This window comes from Salmo salar, chromosome 12 (assembly GCF_965601325.2).
Source record: "Salmo salar chromosome 12, fSalSal1, whole genome shotgun sequence".
Lineage (NCBI taxonomy): Eukaryota > Metazoa > Chordata > Actinopteri > Salmoniformes > Salmonidae > Salmo > Salmo salar.
In genome coordinates this window covers 50,911,078-50,935,657 of record NC_138302.1, presented here as the reverse complement: position 1 = coordinate 50,935,657, position 24,580 = coordinate 50,911,078, and the positions used below count along the sequence as shown (strand labels likewise).

Genomic DNA, 24,580 nt, shown 5'->3' with positions numbered 1-24,580 from the left:
TTCGTAAATGGTTTTAGAATATTGGAGAACACATTAGGGATATTAGACCCTTCTTCCATACAAAAGCCTTCCAGATCCTTGATATCTTTGATCTGCACTTTTCAATTCAAACCACAGGTTTTCAATGGGTTTCAAGTCCGGAGACATGCAAAATGTTGATTTTGTGTTAAATTAACAATTTCTTTGGTGATTTTTATGTGTGCTTGGGGTTGCTGGAAGTTCCACTTACAGCCAAGTTTCAGCCTCCAGACAGAGGCAACCAGGTTTTTGGCTAAAATGTCGTGGTACTGGGTAAAGTTCATGATGTCGTTGACCTTAACAAGGCCCAAGGATCAACGGAAGCAAAAGAGCCCAATTACATAAAAAATCTGGTGTGAGGTTCTTTCCTGTTTATGCATCCTTATTTCGACACCAAACCCATCACTGATGTGCATAGCCTTAGAGCTCTATTTTCATGTAATTTGACCATAGCACCGATTACAATCCTAGTACCAATGCCGTTTAGCAAACTCCAGGCTTTTACATTTGTAGGATGACATGAACTTAGAGTTCTTTGGCCATGCACACCAGTGGTGGGTTTAGCGTTGAAATAAGGGTGCATGTGCAGAAAATAACCCTACTCTAAAATATGATGGTGGAAATGTTGACATCTTTTGTTATTCATCATAGGAGAAGAAACAGAAGACCTTGACTCTGGTGATGGAGGTGGAGAAGATTCTGGGTTCCACCAACTCCAACCCCGAGACTGAGGTTTTTAGGACTGTGATGAACACCTTCAAATCTAATATGGCCGACTTTATGTTGCGAGCTGAGCAACGGCGTACCGAGCTTGACAACATGGTGTATGTCTACCGCTTCTGTGAAGAGGTTAGTTGAGGAAGACCCTGGTCCTGTCAAAATACTCTGAAAAATAGTCCATTCCTTCTCTTCCTTTCTTAAGTCCTTAGCTTCTTAATTCCATTTAAATTCCTCCCAATTGCAAGAAATGTATCTGACTTTTATGGAGGAATGTCAACTAATTCGAATTGATATGAAATTGACCTTAACTCTGCTTCATTTCTCCAACCATACTTTTACCACCATGCTGTTTGTTGTATCTCATATCACGTATGAATTGAGGAACTGAAGGAAGGATTGATACATTTTTACAATATACGGACAGGCCACCTCTTTAACCCCTAGCCACAACAGTCATCAATATTCCCATCAATCTTTTCAGAACCCTGACTCCCCATCCAAGATATACACAAATAAAAACACTTCTAACTTCTCTAACACTTCTGAAATAACACTGATCTCTGTACTGTTTTCTCTAGGCTGCTGCCCTTGCCAAGGAATGCAGGCAATATCTTGAGCAGCTAGAGACAGGGCGCTATCCTGCCAAAGCCTGTCTAAGCATGCTTAAGACCTACGAGGAGAGATTGGGTGACTGCTACTCGTCCCAACACTTCCAGAAGATCAAAGCCAAAGCCTGCAGCGTGAGGGGCTCTAGGGGGATGAATTTGTGGAATGCAGCCTGGATCCAGTGCCAGGAAGTCAGCCAGCGGCTGGGGGAGAGACTGCAGCAGCAGGGAAACGCAGCCAACAAATACCAGCAGCAGCTCACAGCTGGCGGAGCTCAAGTGAAGGACAGGGTGTTGGAGACATGGAAGGAGAGGGAGAAAGAGGAGGAAGACGAGGAGGAGGAGGTGGTTGTGGCCCCTTGCTCCCTAACGCAAGCCTCAAACTCCCCTCCAGGGGTGGCCGATATGGCCAATAACTCAGGGAGGGCCTCCGTGGAACAGATGGAGAGCAGAGACAGCCGTGCTAGGTACAGCGCTAACGTCACGCGTTTTAACCTCCCTTTCAAAGAGGACTTGAAAGAGAGCAAAGGAGCCAAAGAAGCATCCCAGTTGGCCAAATCCCCAGGCGTAGAGGGGAAACTGACACCAGCGGTGCCCCAAGATGGAGAAGGTGGACCAGGAAGGCACCACAGCGAGACGGACCTCAAAACGGGGGATCTGGTTGCTGGGTGTGAGGCGTTTCCATGGAAACATGGCACTTTGGGGGGATCCCTGAGTGAGGGTTCCTGTATCAGCTCTCCCCTGTCCTCAAAGTATGGCTCCTCCCCCTTGTCGGCAAGACACTCCCATAGTCAGCCCTTAGTAGTGGCCCTGCAGTCCCCCCAAAACACTTATGATATCTCCCATAATGGAAGTTTCTGCTCCTGCAACTCCTGCTGTAGGACAAATGGGGAAAGGGACGATGACAGAGAAGATGGTGACCCCATAGAGGTGTCTTCAGTGTCGTTCCTTGACCCCTGTGACCCCACTGGTGACAGGACCCAGAAGGTCTCATCATTGGCCGACACACAAGCTGAAGATAATGGCAACAATGTTCTGTGAGTGATGCACCTCCCCCTTCTCAACAGCTATGAGAAAAGCAATCCCAAAATGACATGCACATGTTTCCCCAGAAATTCCAACAAAACCAACATGCCAACAGTCAGAGAGTTATTAACATTCTGCAATTCAGACAAACAAAATAGCATTGTTATTGAAATGGTTCTGGGAAACAAGTCTTGATATCATGCTTACTGGCAATTTAAATAAACAAATGAATGACAAATTACATTTACAGCATGCAGTGTTAGTAGAAGGGCAGCATAGAGATGGTTTTTCTTTGGGTCTTTGTTAGATTTCAGATGAAGATTATTTGCCTGAAACGTTGACAATAACTACACTAAGTATACCAGTCACACTTTATTAGGATATACCTACATGAAAAAATACTATTGTATTCTATAGTATAAACAATATAGTATTCACTGTAGTGTTTTTGCAGGCTAAAGTCTCCAGACACTACAGTGAACACTGTAGTATGTACTGTATTATACTGTAGTATTTACAGTAAACTATAATATACAGTGCATTCGGAAAGTATTCAGACCCCTTGACATTTTCCACATTTTGTTAGATTACAGACTTATTCTAAAATGTATTAAATATTTTTTTCCCCTCATCAATTTACACACAATACCCCATAATGACAAAGCAAAAACAGGTTTTTAGAAATGTTTGCAAATGTATTAAAAATAAAAAATGTAAATTACATTTACATAAGTATTCAGACCATTTACTCAGTACTTTGTTGAAGCAACTTTTTGCAGCGATTAAAGCCTCTAGTCGTCTTTGGTATGACGCTACACGCTTGGCACCTGTATTTGAGGAGTTTCTCCCATTCTTCTCTGCAGATCCTCTCAAGTCAGGTTGGATGGGGAGCATCGCTGCACAGCTATTTTCAGGTCTCTCCAGAGATGTTTTGGCTGGGCCACTCAAGGACATTCAGAGACTTGTCCCGAAGCCACTCCTGCATTGCCTTGGCTGTGTGCTTAGGGTTGTTGTCCTGTTGGAAGGTGAACCTTCACCCCAGTCTGAGGTTCTGATTGCTCTGGAGCAGGTTTTCATCAAGGATCTCTCTGTACTTTGCTCCAGTCATCTTTCCCCTCGATCCTGACTAGTCTCCTAGTCCCTGATGTTGAAATACACCCCCACAGCATGATGCTGCCACCACCATGCTTCACCGTAGGGATGGTGCCAGGTTTACTCCAGATGTGACGCTTTGCATTCAGGCCAAAGAGTTCAATCTAGTTTTTTTGGCTTATGCCAAACGGACTGTCATGTGCTTTTATCTGAGGAGTGGTTCAGTTTGGCCAATCTACCATAAAGGCCTGATTGGTAGAGTGCTGCAGAAATTGTTGTCCTTCTGGAAGGTTCTCCCATCTCCACAGAGGAACTCTGGAGCTCTGTCAGAGTGACCATCGGGTTCTTGGTCACCTCCCTGACCAACACCCTTCTCCCTCAATTGCTCAGTTTGGCCAGGTGGGCAATTCTAGAAAGAGTCTTGGTGGATCCAAACTTCTTCCATTTAAGAATGATGGAGGCCACTGTGTTCTTGGGGACCTTCAATGCTGCAGAAATGTTTTGGTACCCTTCCCTAGATGTGTGTCTCAACACAATCCTGTCTTGGAGCTTTACAGACCATTCCTTCGACCTCATGGCTTGTTATTTGCTCTGACATGCACTGTTAACTGTGGGACCTTATATAGACCGGTGTGGGCCTTTCCAAACCATGTCCAATCAATTGAATTTATCACAGGTGAACTCCAATCAAGTTGTAGAAACATCTCAAGGATGATCAATGGAAAGAGGATGCACATGAGCTGAATTTCGAGTCTCATAGCAAAGGGTCTGAATAGTTACATAAATAAGGTATTTCTGTTTTTTATTTTTTATAAATTAGCAAAAATGTCTAAAAACCTGTTGTAACTTCGTCATTATGGGGAATTGTGTGTAGATGGATGAGGAAAATATTTAATTTAATCAATTTTAGAATATGGCTGTAATGTAACAACGTGGAAAAAGGGGTCTGAATACATTCCAAATGCACTGTATATGTGCATACTGTAGTAAAATAAAACTGTAGTATATACTGTAATAAATGTAGTGTTTTTGCTGATTGAGGTAAAATGTAGTATTACTGTAGTGTTTTTGCAGACATTACTGTAGTATTTAATATAGTGTTTTTGTTTTATTATCTTTGGCTCACAAGTGGAAGTGTTCACCTTGAGAAAACCTACTGGTGAAATACTAAAAGAGCACATTTTCCATAACCTGTAGGTAGGCAGGACTGAACGGACAGCTTCTTTTCTTTTCTATAACCTGTATGGAATGCAATATATGGTCTATATTTGGCATGTATGTTTCTTAATGTTGGGAATGCTTTGTATAAATCTTTAATAAAATCCCTATTCCATGTTTCTTGCGTGGACAGGAAGTTGCAGAGGATCATGGAGGAGCTCTTGTTGACTGAGAGGGAGTATGTACGATCTCTAGGTTATGTCCGAGAGCACTACTTCCCCGAGCTGGAGAGGCCTGACGTGCCTCAGGACCTAAGGGGCCAGAGGGGGAGCATTTTCGGCAACCTGGAGAAACTCCATGACTTCCATCGACACCACTTCCTGAAAGAGCTGGAGGGCTGCCTCCGAGAGCCCTTCAGGGTGGGACGCAGCTTCCTACGACATGTGGGTTCCCATAGTTATGTGCCTTAACCGCTTGATAACTAACCCTAACCTTAAAGGGATATTTCACACAAAACAATCTTTCATTATTTTGTTCATAAGTCCACTGTTATTACAACAATTGTTCTATAGTTTTCAAGATCAAAAACTGTGATGATGATGCGTTTAAGTGAAGGACGGCACCCTTTCCAGGGTAGTGTCCCCATCACTTCACAGAGAAGTTAAAAGGAAAGTAACACTGGTATAACAGTATCTTGTAATCCAACTGCTCTTACACAAACAATCAACAGCAACTTATTGGGGTGAGAGACGCTTTAGTCTTTTTATTGTATCTTATCTGTGATCTGCAATCACCAACAAGTGATGTGGACCGCATGCCACAAGTCAGTTCAACTAAAATCTTGTTGAATCAACAAGCAGGTAGTGTCTACCACTGTCTAAAATATTCCAGATGTGCACACTGGTGATTAGACAGAGTTCCTGGGAATTTCCTAAGATTTTTATCCCATTTCCTGTTTTCCCAACAATACGAAAAACGGGGATATTTTCTGTTGTCTTTCATTTCATTGTTTTTCCTCTATCCAGAGTGAGAGCTTTGGTCTGTACGCCCTCTACAGCAAGAACAAACCCAAGTCAGACAGCTTACTCATCAACCACGGCCATGACTTCTTCAAGGTGAGGACTTCAAACATCCCTCACAGTACACTGATATTAGATAAATTAATTTGTTGTGGAAGTGACACTGGAACAACCGGTTTTGCAAGGAATTATGAGGCCTTAATAGTATATTTTAACATGCACTTCCCAATACTCATGCATTTTCATAATATTTTCCTATTGTATGACATTCCTACTAAGACGCTGTTGAAGGAATAACTTGCATGAGCAAAGGCCTAACAAATCAATACTAAAGTAGGGTACTGATGTATTGTATCTACCATAAATCTATTGTAACCTATAAAGTGCATTCGGAAAGTATTCAGACCGCTTGACTTTTTCCACATTTTGTTACGTTACAGCCTTTACTAAAATATATTAAATAAATGTCCTCATCAATCTACACACAATACCCCATAATGACAAAGCAAAAACAGGTTTTTAGATTTAAAAAAAAAAATGTATTACAAACAAAAACAGAAATACCTTGTTTACATAAGTATTCAGACCCTTTTCTATGAGACTCGAAATTTAGCTCAGGTGCATCCTGTTTCAAATTGATCATACTTGACATGTTTCTACAACTTGATTGGAGCCCACCTGTGGTAAATTCAATTGATTGGACATGATTTGGAAAGGCCCACACCTGTCTATATAAGGTCCCACAGTTGACATTGCATGTCAGAGGAAAAACCAAGCCATGAGGTCAAAGGAATTGTCCGTAGAGCTCCGAAACAGGATTGTGTCGAGGCATAAATCTAGGGAAGGGTATCAAAACATTTCTGAAGCATTGAAGGTCCCCAAGAACACAGTGACCTCCATCATTCTTAAATGGAAGAAGTTTGGAACCACCAAGACTCTTCCTAGAGCTGGGTGCCTGACCAAACTGAGCAATTGGGGGAGAAGGACCTTGGCCAGGGAGGTGACCAAGAACCCTATGGTCAATCTGACAGAGCTCCAGAGTTCCTCTGTGGAGATGAGAGAACCTTCCAGAAGGATAACCATCTCTGCAGCACTCCACCAATCAGGCCTTTATGGTAGTGTCCAGACGGAAGCCACTCCACAGTAAAAGGCACATGACAGCTGTGGTGGAATATTCTAATCAAGTGAGAGAGACTTTGTCATTTCTTCAAACAATCATCTTTATTCAATATTGATTAATTATTGCAATAATGAGACAGGCCGAATAGCCTAACTGAAAATGAACGAAGATATTATATTGGACCTAAAAATGCTTAGTCAGGGCTGGTTCAACCCCTCCCATAAGCCACCTTGGTCCATCTCCTGGTTATCTACACGGGATGTTGTTTTACCCCCAACCCAGCTTAGTTTCCCAGATTTGAAGAAGATGAGACAATGAGAGATTGTTCTAAACTCCTCCAGACTATCTCTATCTCTGGTCACACACACCAACATCTTGTCTATGGATTGCCAGCTTATGTTTTTATCACCAAGTCGTTGTCAGCTCAAGCTATCTCTAGTAAAAACCATTTCCTTGACCCTCTGTCATGTCTGGAGGAAACCTGGCACCATCCCTACGGTGAAACATGGTGGTGGCAGCATCATGCTGTGGGGATGTTTTCCAGCGGCAGGGACTGGGAGACAAGTCGAGGGGAAAGATGAACGGAGCGAAGTACAGAGAGATCCTCGATGAAAACCTGCTCCAGAGCGCTCAGGACCTTAGACTGGGGCGAAGGTTCACCTTCCAACAGGACAACAACCCTAAGCACACAGCCAAGACAACGCAAGAGTGCCTTCGGTGGCCCAGCCAGAACCCAGACTTGAACCCTATCAAACATCTCTGGAGAGACCTAAAAATAACTGTGCAGCGACATTCCCCATCCGACCTAACAGAGCTTGAGAAGATCTGCAGAGAACAATGTGAGAAATTCCTCAAATACAGGTGTGCCAAGCTTGTACCATCATACCCAAGAAGATGCAAGGCTGTAATTGCTGCCAAAGGTGCTTCAACAAAGTACTGGGTAAAGAGTTTGAATACTTTTATTTATATGTGATATTTCAGTTTTTATCTTAAAACCTGTTTTATCTTTGTCAGTATGGGTATTGGGTGTAGATTGATGAGGGGGAAAAAACTATTTAATCAATTTTCGAATGAGGTTGTAACGTAACAAAATGTGGAAAAAGTCAAGGGGTCTGAATACTTTACGAATGCACTGTATATCTCCCCAACACTAGCAAAAACAGACACAGCTGGGCGACAAGATGGATCTGTCATCGTACCTGCTGAAGCCGGTGCAGCGGATCAGCAAGTACAGCCTGCTGCTGCAAGACATGGCGAGGGATTGCGGGCCCCACCGGGGCCGCGAGGAGGCCGAAGTTCAGCGTGCCCTTGAAGTCATCCAGTTCCAATTGCGCCATGGCAACAACCTGCTGGCCATGGACGACATACAGGACTGTGATGTGAGTGTTAGGGGGTGAAGCCAATCAATCAAATGTATTCATGAATCCCTTTTTTAGTGGGGGTTATCGGCAGTTGTCACATGTGCTTTTACAGTAACCTGGGCTAGACCCTAAAGAGCAAGCAGAGGCAGAAACTCCATCTTTATTCCATATATACTACCGGTCCAAATTTTAGTACACCTACTCATTCCAGGGTTTTTATTTATTTTTACTTTTTTCTACACTGTAGAATAATAGTGAAGACATCAAAGCTCTGAAATAACACATATGGAATTATGTAGTAACCAAAAAAGTGTAAAACATATCAAAATATACTTTATATTTGTCACGGATTCCCCCGGTACTGCTGCTCATTCCGTTCAGTTCTAAGTCACCGGCCTTCCAGGCATCACTGAACTCGATCATTACCACCAACCCCGGACTGTCTTGTCTCATTACGCACACCTGGTTCCCATTCCCCCTGATAAGCATGTGCCCTCTGTTCCCCATTGTTCTTGTTGATTATTGTTCCATGTCCATTGGTCTTGTGAGTACCTGTGCTCTGTTGTATAGGCTTGCTTGTTATTGTGCACTTGTTATTACGGGTTTCGTCCTGTGTATTTATTAGAGGTTTACACCTCGCTCTTTGTTTGGGTTACAGCCCTGTATTGTATTATATATATATATATAATATATATACAATACAGGTTTGGTTTGAGCTTCGTCCCCGTCATGTTCATGATGTACTCTATTTTGAGTAGAAGAATAAAAAACTATTTCGTATTCCTGCTCCTTTCTCATATCATTATACAACGTGACAATATTTGAGATTCTTCAAATAGCCACCCTTTGCCTTGATGACAGCTTTGCACACTCTTGGCATTCTCTCAACCTGCTTCACCTGGAATGCTTTTCCAACATTATTGAAGGAGTTCCCATATATGCTGAGCACTTGTTGGCCTCTTTTCCTTCACTCTGCGGTCCGACTCATCCCAAACCATCTCAATTTGGTTGAGGTCGGGGGATTGTGGAGGCCAGGTCATCTGATGCAGAACTCCATCACTCTCCTTCGTAAAATAGCCCTCACACAGCCTGGAGGTGTTTTGGGTCATTGTCCTGTTGAAAAACAAATGATAATCCCAGTAAGCGCAAACCAGATGGGATGGTGTAGCTCTGCAGAATGCTGTGGTAGCCACGCTGGTTAAGTGTGCCTTTTAATTCTAAATAAATCACTGACCTTGTCACCAGCAAAGCACCCCCACACTGTAACACCTCCTCCTCCATGCTTTACGGTGGAAAATACACATGCAGAGATTATCCGTTCACCCACACCGCGTCTCACAAAGACATGGAGGTTGGAACCAAAAATCTCAAATTTGGACTCCAGACCAAAGGACAAATTTCCACCGGTCTAATGTCCATTGCTCATGTTTCTTGGCCCAAGCAAGTCTCTTCTTCTTATTGGTGTCCTTTAGTAGTGGTTTATTTGCAACATTTTGACCATGAAGGCGTGATTCACGCAGTCTCTGAACAGTTGATGTTAAGATGTGTCTGTTACTTGAACTCTGAAGCATTTATTTGGGCTGGAATTTCTGAGGGTGGTAACTCTAATGAACTTATCCTCAGCAGAGGTAACTGGGTCTTCCTTTCCTGTGGCGGTCCTCATGAGAGCCAGTTTCATCATAGCGCTTGATGGTTTTTGGGACTGCACTTGAAGAAACTTTTATAGTTCTTGAAATATTCCATATTGTCTGACCTTCATGTCTTAAAGTAATGATGGACTGTCGTTTCTTATTTGAGCTGTTCTTGCAATAATATAGACTTGGTCTTTCACCAAATGGGGCTATATTCTGTATACCCCCCATCTTGTCACAACACAACTGATTGGCTCAAACACATTAAGGAAAGAAATTCCACAAACTAACTTTTAACAAGGCACACCTGTTAATTGTAATTCATTCCAGGTGACTACCTCATGAAGCTGGTTGAGAGAATGCCAAGAGTGTGCAAAGCTGTCATCAAGGCAAAAGATGGCGACTTTGAAGAATCTTGTTTAACACTTTTTTTTGTTTACTACATGATTCCATATGTGTTATTTCAAAGTTGTGATGTCTTCACTATTACAAAATAGTAAAAATAAAGAAGAACCCTTGAATGAGTAGGTGTTCTAAAACTTTTGACCGGTTGTGTATGTCCCTATCTAAACATTACGTTCCTACACATCCTCTTCTTTCTGGGTGTACCGTAGTAGGCATGTTGGGTGGGGGATGAGGTCCTCTGAGAGTAGAGGAGAGGACTGGGCAGGACAGGACTAGACTGGATTGTTGGTTATTCATTGTTGTAGTGTTGGATAGGACATACTACTCCCGAGGCGACTTTATCCTTGGAACAGTTGTGTGTGTGTGTGTGTGGAATGCTAGTTGTCTGTCTCATATCAGTTCCAATATGTAAGAACGTAAACTGTAGAATAGATAGGAAATTAAGATGGATTGGGGTACAGAGGAGTGGACAGGAGTAGTTGGTAGTCCTATATTGTTAGTTTAAAAAAAAAAAAAAGTGCTCAAAGCCGTTTTCATTGTGGCCCAGGGAACTCACTTCATCCACTACCAATGTTCTAGCACCCATCCTGGTTTTATGACAAGACACACAAAAGCAACATTTTTATCCAATATTATCTCAGCATGGGTATAATATTGAAATGTAACAGAGTACAGCTTGTATTCAAAGGATGGAATGAGAGGGAGTGGAATGGAAAGCAGAGGTATGTTGAGTGTTATTTATTCAGATTTAAAGTGTTTGTGATAAGACAGACTATCGAAGCAACATTTCTATGGATGTTTGTTCATGGGCTACCGGTTGTCCATGTCAGTGGTTTTCAAACTTTCTTTCAGAAGACCCACATTGGAAATATGATTTACCAACATGACACACATAACTATCTGTGAACCACATTTACATTTGACATTTTAGTCATTTAGCAGATCAAATCAAACTTTATTTGTCACATGCGCCAAATACAAGTGCAGACCTTATCGTGAAATGCTTACTTACAAGACCTTAACCAACAGTTAAACTCAAAAAGAGATATATATATATATATATATATATATATATATATACTGCTCAAAAAAATAAAGGGAACACTAAAATAACACATCCTATGTCACGGCTGTCTAGGACCAGTGGAGATGTGGAATCAGGAGCAGGAGACAGAGGGCCGGAGCAACTGTGTTTTAATAATAATAGCAACACACAATAGCCGTAGGGCGTGTGGCGAAGTCCGCCAGGGGAAAAACACCTTCCCAAAATAAGCGCACTGAAAAGAAAAAAAGCGCACGGGGCGCAGCCCGGCAATATAATAGACAATAACAGTTTTCTAATCACAACTGTCCTGAGTGGACAATAAACAATCCCGCACGAGAACCCCAACTGAAAATACACACTAAATAACCCCCCACTAATGACAAACACAAAACAGGTGCGAGATACAGACAAAACCAAAAGACACAGAAACAACGATCGGTGGCAGCTAATAGGCCGGCGACGACGACCGCCGAGCGCCGCCCGACCGAGGAGGGGCGCCACCTTCGTTAGATACTGTGACATCCTAGATCTGAATGAATGAAATAATCTTATTAAATACTTTTCTTTACATAGTTGAATGTGCTGACAACAAAATCACACACAAATAATCAATGGAAATCCAATTTATCAACCCATGGAGGTCTGGATTTGGAGTCACACTCAAAATTAAAGTGGAAAACCACACTACAGGCTGATCCAACTTTGATGTAATGTCCTTTAAAACAAGTCAAAATGAGGCTCAGTAGTGTGTGTGTGGCCTCCACGTGCCTGTATGACCTCCATACAACACCTGGGCATGCTCCTGATGAGGTGGCGGATGGTCTCCTGAGGGATCTCCTCCCAGACCTGGACTAAAGCATCCGCCAACTCCTGGACAGTCTGTGGTGCAACGTGGCGTTGGTGGATGGAGCGAGACATGATGTCCCAGATGTGCTCAATTGGATTCAGGTCTGGGGAACGGGCAGGCCAGTCCATAGCATCAATGCCTTCCTCTTGCAGGAACTGCTGACACACTCCAGCCACATGAGGTCTAACATTGCCTTGCATTAGGAGGAACCCAGGGCCAACCGCACCAGCATATGGTCTCACAAGGGTTCTGAGGATCTCATCTCGGTACCTAATGGCAGTCAGGCTACCTCTGGCGAGCACATGGAGGGCTGTGCGGCCCCCAAAGAAATGCCACCCCACACCATGACTGACCCACCGCCAAACCGGTCATGCTGGAGGATGTTGCAGGCAGCAGAACGTTCTCCACGGCGTCTCCAGACTCTGTCACGTCTGTCACATGTGCTCAGTGTGAACCTGCTTTCATCTGTGAAGAGCACAGGGTGCCAGTGCCGAATTTGCCAATCTTGGTGTTCTCTGGCAAATGCCAAACGTCCTACACGGTGTTGGGCTGTAAGCACAACCCCCACCTGTGGACGTCGGGCCCTCATTCCACCCTCATGGAGTCTGTTTGTGACCGTTTGAGCAGACACATGCACATTTGTGGCCTGCTGGAGGTCATTTTGCAGGGCTCTGGCAGTGCTCCTCCTTGCACAAAGGTGGAGGTAGCGGTCCTGCTGCTGGGTTGTTGCCCTCCTACGGCCTTCTCCACGTCTCCTGATGTACTGGCCTGTCTCCTGGTAGCACCTCCATGCTCTGGACACTACGCTGACAGACACAGCAAACCTTCTTGCCACAGCTCGCATTGATGTGCCATCCTGGATGAGCTGCACTACCTGAGCCACTTGTGTGGGTTGTAGACTCCGTCTCATGCTACCACTAGAGTGAAAGCACCGCCAGCATTCAAAAGTGACCAAAACATCAGCCAGGAAGCATAGGAACTGAGAAGTGGTCTGTGGTCACCACCTGCAGAACCACTCCTTTATTGGGGGTGTCTTGCTAATTGCCTATAATTTCCACCTGTTGTCTATTCCATTTGCACAACAGCATGTGAAATTTATTGTCAATCAGTGTTGCTTCCTAAGTGGACAGATCAATTTCACAGAAGTGTGATTGACTTGGAGTTACATTGTGTTGTTTAAGTGTTTTTTTTAGCAGTATATATATATATATATATATATATATATATATATATATATATATTAATAAAATGAAAGCAACCAAACCACCTCACAAACTCGTTATCTCTCTCAGAACGATCTTCTTGACCCTAACCAGTCAGGCTTCAAGGCAGGTCACTCAACTGAGACTGCTCTTCTCTGTGTCACAGAGGCACTCCGAAAGCACCTGGAACCCTGGTCATCGTCAGCCATTTGCTAATCTGATCTGGGGCCTTGGATCCTCAGCAAGGAGAGTCATGACAGATGATATCAGAGTGTGTGCAGAGCCTGAGACGCCCAGCCCTGAGAGGGTGGAGAGGAGGATCTGATGGTTCACAATGTCGAAGGCAGTGGATTGAGCTTGGAGGATGAGAACAGAGGAGAGGGACAGTCAGCTCTGGCAGTGCTGAGAGCCTCTATGACACAGAGAAGAGCAGTCTCAGTTGAGTGACCTGCCTTGAAGCCTGACTGGTTAGGGTCAAGAAGATCGTTCTGAGAGAGATAACGAGTTTGTGAGGTGGTTTGGTTGCTTTCATTTTTTTTTTAAGATAATAAGCTTGTTTAACCCTTTCACTCCTTTTAGACCTGTATACTGCCCATGCAGTTGACCGCACTCAGTCCACAACTCTTGTTATCTCTGAACTTCAAGGCACCACTTGGCTCTGATCTACTGTGCATTGGCAACTGACCTTGCGGTCATACGGTATAGTGCAGGGGTCTTCAAACTTTTTTTCAGGTGACTCACTTTGGCATAATGATTTACCCACCTAACCCAAATAACTATTTACCACATTTGTGAGGTTGTTCAGAACCTAAAAAAACGGGGTGAACACAGTATAATGTCAAATATCAAGGTACTAAAAATGGTTTATCTTACCATAGAAATATCCTGACAGAATACAGCCCGCCCTCAATGTCATCTTTCTTTGCCTCTAGGTCAACCTGAAGGAGCAGGGGCAGCTGATTCGTCAGGACGAGTTCCTGGTGTCTTTCAGGAAGAAGAAATGTTTCCGCCACATCTTCCTCTTCCAGGACCTCATCCTCTTCAGCAAGACCAAGTGGACTGATGTGGGCAATGACACTTATGTCTACAAACAGTCATTTAAGGTATGCAGACAGTAAACAACATAGCTACTTCCATTGGCTTTCATTGAAACACATGTTTAAGTTATAAAAGGCCTTGTGTGACATGAGAGAGCATTATCTGGAGTTTCCCATTTGACCTAGCTGCACTCCTAAAGTTTCACTTCCTCTATTGCTTAGAAAAACTGTATATGATACATTAAAAAATACCCTACTTTAAAATGGAGAAGGAAAACTGTGCACTGCAGATGACCTCGTCTGTCTAGGGCAGGGGTTTCAAACTCATTCCATGGACGGCCTAGTGTCTGCGAGTTTTGGGTTTTTCCTTTCAGTTAAGACCTAGACAACCAGGTGAGGGGAGTACTTTACTAATTAGTGACCTTAATTCATCAATCAAGTACAGACTCTCGGCCCTCAGTGGAATGAGTTTGACACGTGGTCTAGGGTGACTAATTTTTGCTTAGAAATTAAAGACGAAGTTGTACACAGTAATATCCATAAAGTGTAGGCCTTTATAGTCTTTAACGTTTTTGAAGACTTCATAAGCCTTACAAGTTGTATTTAGGTAAATGCCATGTTGTCTATTTTGACAGACCTCTGACATTGGGATGACCCATAACTCGGGGGACAGCGGGCTGTGCTTTGAGATCTGGTTCCGAAGGAGGAAGTCCCAGGACACGTACACGCTGCAGGCAGGGAACAGTGAGGTGAAGGATGCCTGGACCAAAGACCTTGAGCGCATCCTCTGGGAGCAGGCTGTACACAATAGAGGTCAGAGGTCACCCAGCCAATCAGGTCTCTCAGAATCACCAGAAAGAGTCCTCAGGTGATCTGGTCTGTGTCGGAAAACATTACTAAACGTCAATTGGGAATTGAGGAAAGAAGGACGGTGGAAGCAAGGATTTGAAAGCTACAGATGTAGAATCTTAATTGGATCAGTCTTTTGTTGCTGAGAATTTTCCCTTCCCGAAGGAAATGTAGGTTCATGATTCACATAAATGCACTGAAAAAAAATGCAACAACACACGGTTATATGAACAGTATTCCCCTTTTCATGTAGCCTAATTTTGGACAGCTAATAGCCTTACCACCGATCAAGCAACATTATGGACTAAATTATAAAATCCTGTTTCTGCAGATGATTTTGCTGCTACAATACTGGTCACAATAAGATCCTACACCTGTAGTAACATTTTCAGAACTGTCATACATTTATGTGCCAGAAGTGATAGTAAGGATGTTGTAGTGGTAGTAAAGATGTTGAATCTTAATTTGACCTGTACTGCAAAATGATCCTGCAGCAACAAGATTTGAACGTTTAGTCCATAATGTTGCTTGATTGTTGGTTAGGCTATTAGCTGGCCAAAATTAGCTTACATGAAAAATGCAATACGGTTAATATAACTGTGTTAATGCATGTTTTCAGTGAATATATGTACATCTTGAAGCTCAATCATGTGGTGCAGGAACATTTTAACCAACAATAGAGTGATCAAATTAAGATCCAACACCTGTAGGTTTTATTGGTTTCTAGCAGTCATGTAGTATGTCATTCTCTTTCCTGCATTCCCCCTGATGTGAATGGAATTGATGGGTGAGTGCAATGTGATGTACACCAATCCAACACTTTCAACTGTGATCATTTGGTCAGGTGGTTATGAAGGAATAGAGGCAAGGCAAATAAAAAATGTCAGGCTTCTGGCATATAGCTCGCCTTGCCATTACTATTAACCTGGATTTTAAGTAGAAGCAGAAAGGGTCATGACGGGAAGCTCTTGCAACAAAGTAGTAAATTAAAGCACTCTACCTGATGCACTGTTCAAATACATATCTTGGAATGAGACTAGTACACAGCCATAGTATTTCTTGGGTCAATGTTTGAGTTTTGTTGTTGTGTTCCTACCCTTATAAGTCAATTACTTACTAACTAAATCCTTTTCATTCCCTTGTCACATACGTAAGGCTACAATTGTATCCTTCCACTTCTTTCTGTCCATGGTAATATGTTGTGCCTTGCTCCAAGAAAAATGTATCTGTCAGCTCATCTCTCAAAATAGGTCAATGTTTAAACGGTATTATGTTTGCTATATTCTAGAGATTCGTATGCAGGAGAGGGTGTTCATGGGTATCGGGAACAAGCCCTTCATGGACATCCAGCCTAGCGATGAGGCCATCAACGACAGGGCAGTCAATTGTGCTCTGATGGGAAGAGGTACGCACCCGTAATAGAATATTTAAATTAGACTACAATTGGAATGGTTCTTCTTAGTAATAAATTAACACCATCATAAATATGTTTTTCCGAGGTCCTGGTTGATCCACCTTTGGAATTTAAATTTTTGTCTCATTCATGTCCCGTCTTATACAATTTGATTTCATCTGGCCCTCCCAGAATCCAAGGCTTTGGCCTCCTCGGGGACATCTAGCTCGCAGGGCGGGTGTCCTGTGCTGCGGCCTAACTCCATTGGCTCGGGTAGCTGTTCGTCGTCTTCCGGCAGCCACTGCTCTTCGTCCTCTGGGAGAGGGTCCCTGTCGTCCGCCGTGGAGGGGTACCTGTGTGGCCCGAAGCGGAGGGGGGCGGGGGGTCACGGGGGCTACTCCCCGCCGCCTGGGGTCCTGGAGGAGGATGACATGGACCAGGAGAGCGGAAGTCAGAATCTACTGAGTGAGTGGATATAATGAGAAGGGTAGCTAATTTGGGGAATATACACTAAAACATGCTAATTTGGGGAGAAGTTTGCATTTGGTTTTGACAGTAGCCAGGTAAACAAATCCAAAGCATGAATTGCTGTCTCCTTGTCCGAATACTGTTTACAGGGTCAGACGCTCTTCCTATGATTCCTATTTGTTGTAAGACACAGCTACTGTTGAGAGAGGCTAGGTGGTTCTCAGAAATGTTTGTGTTATGAGTGACCCAGCCACCAGAAATGGTGGGGATTTTTCTGTGACCCCAGAAATTAAGAGAGAATGATCTATTTCTAGAGAGGACCAAATCTCATACCACAGCCCAAAATTAATCAGCCATGATCAAATCAAATTTTACTGGTCACATACATGTGTTTAGCAGATGTTATTGTGGGTGTAGCGAAATGCTTGTGTTTCTAGCTCCAACAGTACAGTAATATCTAACAGGTAATATCTAACAATTTCACAACAATATACACAATACACAAAAATCTAAGTAAAGGAATGGAATTAAGAATATATAAATATATGGATGAGCAATGTCAGAGCGGCATAGACTAAGATACAGTGGAATAGAATACAGTATATACATATGAGATGGGAAATGCAAAATATGTAAACATTATTAAAGTGACTAGTGTTCCATTGTTAAAGTGGCCAGTTATTTCAAGTCTATTTATATAGGCAGCAGCCTCTAATGTGCAAGTGGTGGCTATTTAACAGTCTGATGGCCTTGAGATAGAAGCAATTTTTCAGTCTTTCGGTCCCAGCTTTGAAGCACCTGTACTGACCTCGCCTTTGGGATGATAGCGGGGTGAACATGCAGTGGCTGGTGTGGTTGATGTCTTTGATCTTTTTGGCCTTCCTGTGATATCAGGTGCTATAGGTGTCCTGAAGGGCAGGTAGTTTACCCCCTTTGATGTGTTGGGCAGACCGCACCGGTTACGGGAGGTGGTTGCCGTACCAGGCGGTGATACAGCCCGACAGGATGCTCTCAATTGTGCATCTATAAAAGTTTTAGGGTTTTAGGTGCCAAGTCAAATTTCTTCAGCATCCTAAGGTTCAATCGGTGCTGCTGTGCCTTCACCACACTGTCTGTGTGGGTGAACCATTTTAGTTCGTCAGTGATGTGTACGCCGAGGAACTTGAAGCGTTCTACCTTCTCCACTGCTGTCCTATCGATGTGGATAGGGGGGTGCTCCCTCTGCTGTTTCCTGAAGTCCACGATCATCTCCTATGTTTTGTTGACATTGAGTGAGAGGTTATTATCCTGGCACCACACTCCCAGAGCCCTCACCACCTCCCTGTAGGCTGTCTCGTCATTGTTGGTAATCAAGCCTTCTACTGTTGTATCGTCTGCAAACTTGATGATTGAGTTGGAGGCGTGCGTGGCCATGCAGTCATGATGGTCCACCATTTGGTCCCCAACCCAACATTTGGGTATCAAAAACTGACATGGGATAATTTACTTCATAGAATAAGTCATGCACACAACCCACTGGGAAAAAACTGGTTGATTTAATGTTGTTTCCAAATAATTTTCCAAGTCATTTCAACCCCAAAATATCTGATGACATTGAATCAATGTTAAAAACTGTAAATAAATGTAGTCTTTTTTTCCCCCAAAACATTTTACTTAAATCCACAGGGCCAGATTAAGAAATCACAGGTGCTGGGGCTTTGTTTTTGTTTTTTTGGTAGCCCCCCTTCCCCAACCTCCTGTCACACCATAATTTTCTGTAAACAAATCAATAAAATTCCAATCAGCAGATGCCACAAAGTGCCTATACAGAAACCCAGCCCTAAGAGCAAGCGATGAACAGTGGCTAGAAAAAACTCCCCTAGGAAGGCAGGAACCTAGGAGGCCAGTCCTCTTCTGGCTGTGCCGGTGGAGATTATAAGAGTACATGGCCATTAAAGCGAGATCATTCTTCAAGATGTTCAAGCATTCATAGATGATCAGCAGGGTCAAATAATAGTCACAGTGGTTATAGAGGGTGCAACAGGTCAGTGCCTCAGGAGTAAATGTCTGTTGGCTTCTCATAGCTGAGCATTCAGAGGTCGAGACAGTGAGAGCGAGAGCCCCCCCTCCCTCCCCCAACGGGCCTGGGCCCAGATTCTTCAGCTGGGGTAAGCCCCTGCATTAATTTGGCCCTGTAAATCCAATAACACAGTGACATGTTTTTTTGTTGATTTCATGTTGAATTTAATCCACAAAAGAAAATGACCAAGGCTATTTTACGCCCTCTTCCAAATGGTAGCTTTAAAGGCAGAAAAAAATGTTTGAAATGTGTTTATAAAAGGACACTTTTTTTCATGCAAAGAAAGGAAAGAAACTTACAGTATCTGTTATAACCTAGCCTAGGTCCACACCCCTACTCGCTGCTGTCTTTTCTGCAAATAGGGATTGAGTTATGTTATTATCTTAAATTATGAGCTTCCAATTTACTCATTACCTTAGCAATAGTAGCCTATCTTACATAAGTCTGCAAATGCGACGATGAATGGAATGCTTTATTATAAAGGTCAATTTGTATGGTGAAAATATGCTTCGCAAACTTGAGTCTCACTGCCAGACAGATAACTAATTGCATTTGCGAATGCTTTATTAATATCATAGAAAATCTATTTTATAATTTATGATTGAACTAAAGACAATGTGTATAAAGAATCTGTCATTTAAAAGCCCTGAGCCCATATTTACTAAGTGTCTAGTAATGTAGGACTGCTGATCTCAGATTAGTTTTGCCTTTTGAGTCACAATGAATAAGAGGTGGGACCTGATCCTAAATCAACAGTCCTCTGAGCACTCCTTTCAGGTTAGAATGTGGACAAGTCTTACGGTTTCCCCTTCCTATTCCAGTGAACAGCTCAGAGTCTTCAGGAGAGAGCGTGAGCGGCTTCAGCAGCTCCAGCCACAGCTGTCACTCCGCCATTGGTAGAGAGGCGGAGGACGCCTCCTCCGTGTGTGCCTCCGTCATCAGCCTGAAGGAGGTGCTAGCCCACAGACCCGAAGCCAACCTCCACAAGGCCAAGAGTCCCACCCGGTCCACAGAGAAAACCACCTCGCCCTCGCTCCCACACAGACCACCAGCCATGACTAAGGATCCACCTAAGGTGTGGGTTGAGCGTAACCATGAGTTGTACAATTTCGCAGGATTATAATACTATTAGGATGAATTCTAAATCAAATGTTAACCTAGTCATGCATTGAGGTGGTGTAGAGCCCGTGGTATAGTGGAAACACGGCTGGCGCTGGTATGCCTCCCCACCGAAGACCAGGCCGCCTTACCTCCTGCGTCGCCCTTCTTTACCTCCTGCATCACCATCTACTTCTGCACTGTTTGAATAAAGCATAAAAATGACTAAAAATAACAATATAAAAAATAAAGTCATACACTGATGTCAAAGGGAGGCTAAGTGAAAATTCACCTCTTTGTGATCTGGTAAGCTATACAACATGAAGTGATGTTTTATTATTTTATTTTTTCCACCACAGGTTCAAAATGTGGCCATTGGAATGTCAACTGAGGTTTGAGCTCTGAGTTTGGTAAGTTTGTCTGTCATAATGAGGTCACTATTCACCATCTATAGTTGGCCTGTATTTATGTCTGGGGATTTATAAAAAAATATATAATTCCATATGTTTGTTTTGTATGTAACTGTATGTACTGTATTTTACACATGGATGTTTCATGCTTTCAATCATTTTCCCTAAGTTATCCAACTACAATCCTATATTGTCTCTCCTCACAGAATTGGACCTATCGACAACAGAAGGACACCATGAACTGTGTCACTGTATAAAGGGGACTATTATATGACTCTTATATGACAGTTACTGTACTCTACTTTTTCTATTCCTTTTTTATCTGACCACTAAAATGTACTGTATTTCACATATGTTCTTATATTGTTTTGCAATTTAAACATGTGCGTCTGAATTATGTTTGCGTTGTGTAAGACAAGTACATTCAACATGTAATTAACCTTAGTGTTATCTCAGATTCATTAGATTACAATACAATACGGTCCCTCTTTAAACAATCTACAACTTAGCCTTTATGTAACACATGACATTACTTTTCCTATCTGGGGCCTTTCCTTAAGACTAGCAATGTCACATACATGTAATGTCATCATATGCATTGCACAATGTCACCCTATATAAAGCACAGCTTTTTAGGGGATTGACAAAATAGGTTATAGTGAATTGCAAAATGTGACAAAGGAATTGTTGCACGTGACGCAACCATCATACCTGTCCTTGAGCGTGCTCTGACCTGGAGGGGCAGGTGTGAATGTCATCCCAGGCCAAGAGAATGTTTTCTGCCAAGCTAAACCAATAACCCATGACCTCAGTAAACTGTGCAGGTAACCTTTTCATAAATACAGTGGTGAATCAATCAATGAATCAACTTCAACTGTCTTTTTATGTATACTGAAAAAAATATATAAACACTGTGTAAAGTGTTGGTCCCATGTTTCATCAGCTGAAGTAAAAGATCTGAGATTTTCCATATGCACAAAAGCTTATTTCTCTCAGATTTTGTGCACAAATGTCTTTACATTCCTGTTAGTGAGCATTTCTCCTTTTCCAATATAATCCATCCACCTGACAGGTGTGTGTGTGTGTGTGATATCAAGCAGCTGATTAAACAGAATTATCATTACACAGGTGCACCTTACATTTTTACATTTTACATTTTAGTCATTTACCAGACGCTCTTATCCAGAGCGACTTACAGTAGTGAATGCATACATTTCATACATTTTTTTTTTTTCGTACTTATGCTGGTTTTGTCACACAACACAATGCCGCCAATGTCTCAAGTTTTGAGGGAGCGTCCAATTGGCATGCTGGCTGCAGGAATGTCCACCAGAACTGATGCCAGAGAATTTCCCTACCATAAGCCGTCTCCAAAATCATTTTAGAGCATTTGGCAGTACGTCCAACTGGCATCACAACCGCAGACCACGTGTAACCACTTACAGCCCAGGACCTCCACATCCGACTTCTTCACCTGCGGTATCATCTGAGGCCAATCACCCGGACAGCTGAGGAGTATTTCTGTGTGTAATAAAGCCCTTTTGTGGGGAAAAACCAATTCTGATTGGCTGGGCTGGCTCCCAAGTGGGAGAGCCTATGCCCTCCCAGGCACACCCAAGGCTAGGCCCTTGCTCAGTCATGTGAAATCCATAGATTAGGGCCGAATTGACTGATTTCTTTATATGAACTGTAACTCGTTGAAAATGTTGCATGTTGCAGTTATATTTTTATAGATATGTTATTATTTTTTTTTTTACATATGCTCTTATTACATGAAATATGCAGTTCTGGCATGACATTACATTTACACCTGCCATGCTTCAGACCAGAACTACACCCGAGGTATGGTGCATCACGTGCAATAACAATATTACAATAGCCAAAACTTTGATCGACAAACATTGTATCAAATGTGCAAGACCAAACATCTTTTAACAGCAGAACCATAAATTGGTTCCATGCCTTCCATGCAGTAGGAGAGCCATGACAGGATCTGTCCATGATTTTAAATCTCATGTTGAAGAGAGCTTATCAACTAAATTACATTAACGTTAACTGGTGCTTGCTTGTAATGTGTTTTATTGGATTTTATTAGTACAATTATAAGCACAGTATTGTGGCTAGCCTCGTAACAAGTTCATAATGCTGTCCGAGACTAATGAACGTTTCTCACTTTGATTCCTCAACATTAACATCTTTTTACTCTTATTTCCATGTTGTTAGCTCAATTTTATGTATTAAATTATGAAACTGGTCAAAATATTTACGCTTTGTGTGTTTGTATTTTTGGTTACTTTGATAAGATAACAAAATATTTAATTTCATTCCAAACGGAAATTGATTTGTAAAAAATAATGTGATACAGTGCCCAACATTTTAAAGGAATTAATCATCAAATAGGTAGTTTATGAAGAAAAATTAGATGTCATAGAAATTACAGTGCCTTCGGAAAGTATTCATACCCCTTGACTTTTTCCACATTTTGTTACGTTACAGCCTTATTCTAAAATTGATTCAATTGTTATTTTCCCCTCGTCAATCTACACACAATAGCCCATAATGACAAAGCAAAAACACCTTTTTTAGCATTTTTTTGCAAATGTATAAATAAATATAAACTGAAATATTAAATTTACATAAGTACTCAGACCCTTTACCCAGTACTTTGTTGAAGCACCTTTGTTGAAGCACCTTTGCCACTCCTGCGTGGTCTTGGTTGTGTGCTTAGGGTTGTTGTCCTGTTGGAAAATGAACCTTCACCCCAGTCTGAGGTCCTAAGTGCTCTGGAGAAGGTTTTCATCAAGGATCTCTCTGTACTTTGCTCAGTTCATCTTTCCCTCGATCGTGACTAGTCTCCCAGTCCATACTGCTGAAAAACATCCCCACAGCATGATGTTGCCACCACCAAGCTTCACCGTAGGGATGGTGCCAGGTTTTGTTCAGATGTAACGGTTGGCTTTCAGGACAAAGAGTTCAATCTTGGTTTCATCAGATCAGAGATTCTGGTTTCTCATGGTCTGAGAGTCTTTTGGGGCCTTTTGGCAAACTTCAAGTGGTCTGTCGTGCCTTTTACTGAGGAGTGGCTTCCGTCTGACCACTCTACAATAAAGGCCTGATTGGTGGAGTGCTACAGAGATGGTTGTCCTCATGGAAGGTTCTCCCATCTCCACAGAGGAACTCTGGAGCTCTGTCAGAGTGACCATCGGGTTCTTGGCCACGTCCCTGACCAAGGCCCTTCTCCCCTGATTGCTCCATTTGGCCAGGCGGCCAGTTCTAGGATGGTTCCAAACTACTTCCATTTAAGAATGATGGAGGCCACTGTGTTTTGGGAACCTTCAATGCTGCAGACATGTTTTGGTACCCTTCCCCAGATCTGTGCCTTGACACAATCCTGTCTCGGGAGCGCTATGTAGAATTCCTTCAACCTTATGGTTTGGTTTTTGCTCTGACATGCACTGTCAACTGTGGGACCTTATATAGACAGGTCCTGTCCGGGGGTATCATCGGATGGGGCCACAGTGTCTTCTGATCCCTCCTGTCTCAGCCTCCAGTATTTATGCTGCAGTAGTTTATGTGTCGGGGGGCTAGGGTCAGTCTGTTACATCTGGAGTATTTCTCTTGTCTTATCCGATGTCCTGTGTGAATTTAAATATGCTCTCTCTAATTCTCTCTTTCTCTCTTTCTGTCTTTCTCTCGGAGGACCTGAGCCCTAGGACCATGCCTCAGGACTACCTGGTATGATGACTCCTTGCTGTCCCCAGTCCACCTGGCCGTGCTGCTGCTCCAGTTTCAACTGTTCTGCCTGTGGCTATGGAACCCTGACCTGTTCACCGGACGTGCTAGTTGCACCCTCGACAACTACTATGATTATTATTATTTGACCATGCTGGTCATTTATGAACATTTTAACATCTTGACCATGTTCTGTTATAATATCCACCCTGCACAGCCAGAAGAGGACTGGCCACCCCTCATAGCCTGGTTCCTCTCTAGGTTTCTTCCTAGGTTTTTGGCCTT

The 24,580-nt window shown here is 42.8% G+C and overlaps 1 protein-coding gene across 1 annotated transcript in view; it reads left to right on the top strand.

Annotated features, from left to right (window-relative positions):
* The window catches only part of LOC106565223 (pleckstrin homology domain-containing family G member 4B), a 61,339-nt gene extending 38,514 nt beyond the window's left edge, over positions 1-22,825 (top strand). The window contains exons 13-24 of the mRNA XM_014132102.3: positions 670-867; positions 1,317-2,380; positions 4,813-5,062; positions 5,645-5,734; positions 7,913-8,137; positions 14,182-14,352; positions 14,922-15,099; positions 16,424-16,540; positions 16,721-16,993; positions 19,877-20,130; positions 20,513-20,563; positions 20,770-22,825. Of these exons, the coding sequence (XP_013987577.3) occupies positions 670-867; positions 1,317-2,380; positions 4,813-5,062; positions 5,645-5,734; positions 7,913-8,137; positions 14,182-14,352; positions 14,922-15,099; positions 16,424-16,540; positions 16,721-16,993; positions 19,877-20,130; positions 20,513-20,551 (2,859 nt within the window). The 3' untranslated portion in view covers positions 20,552-20,563; positions 20,770-22,825. The remainder of the gene's footprint in view (positions 1-669; positions 868-1,316; positions 2,381-4,812; positions 5,063-5,644; positions 5,735-7,912; positions 8,138-14,181; positions 14,353-14,921; positions 15,100-16,423; positions 16,541-16,720; positions 16,994-19,876; positions 20,131-20,512; positions 20,564-20,769) is intronic.
* Positions 22,826-24,580: the final 1,755 nt, after the last annotated feature.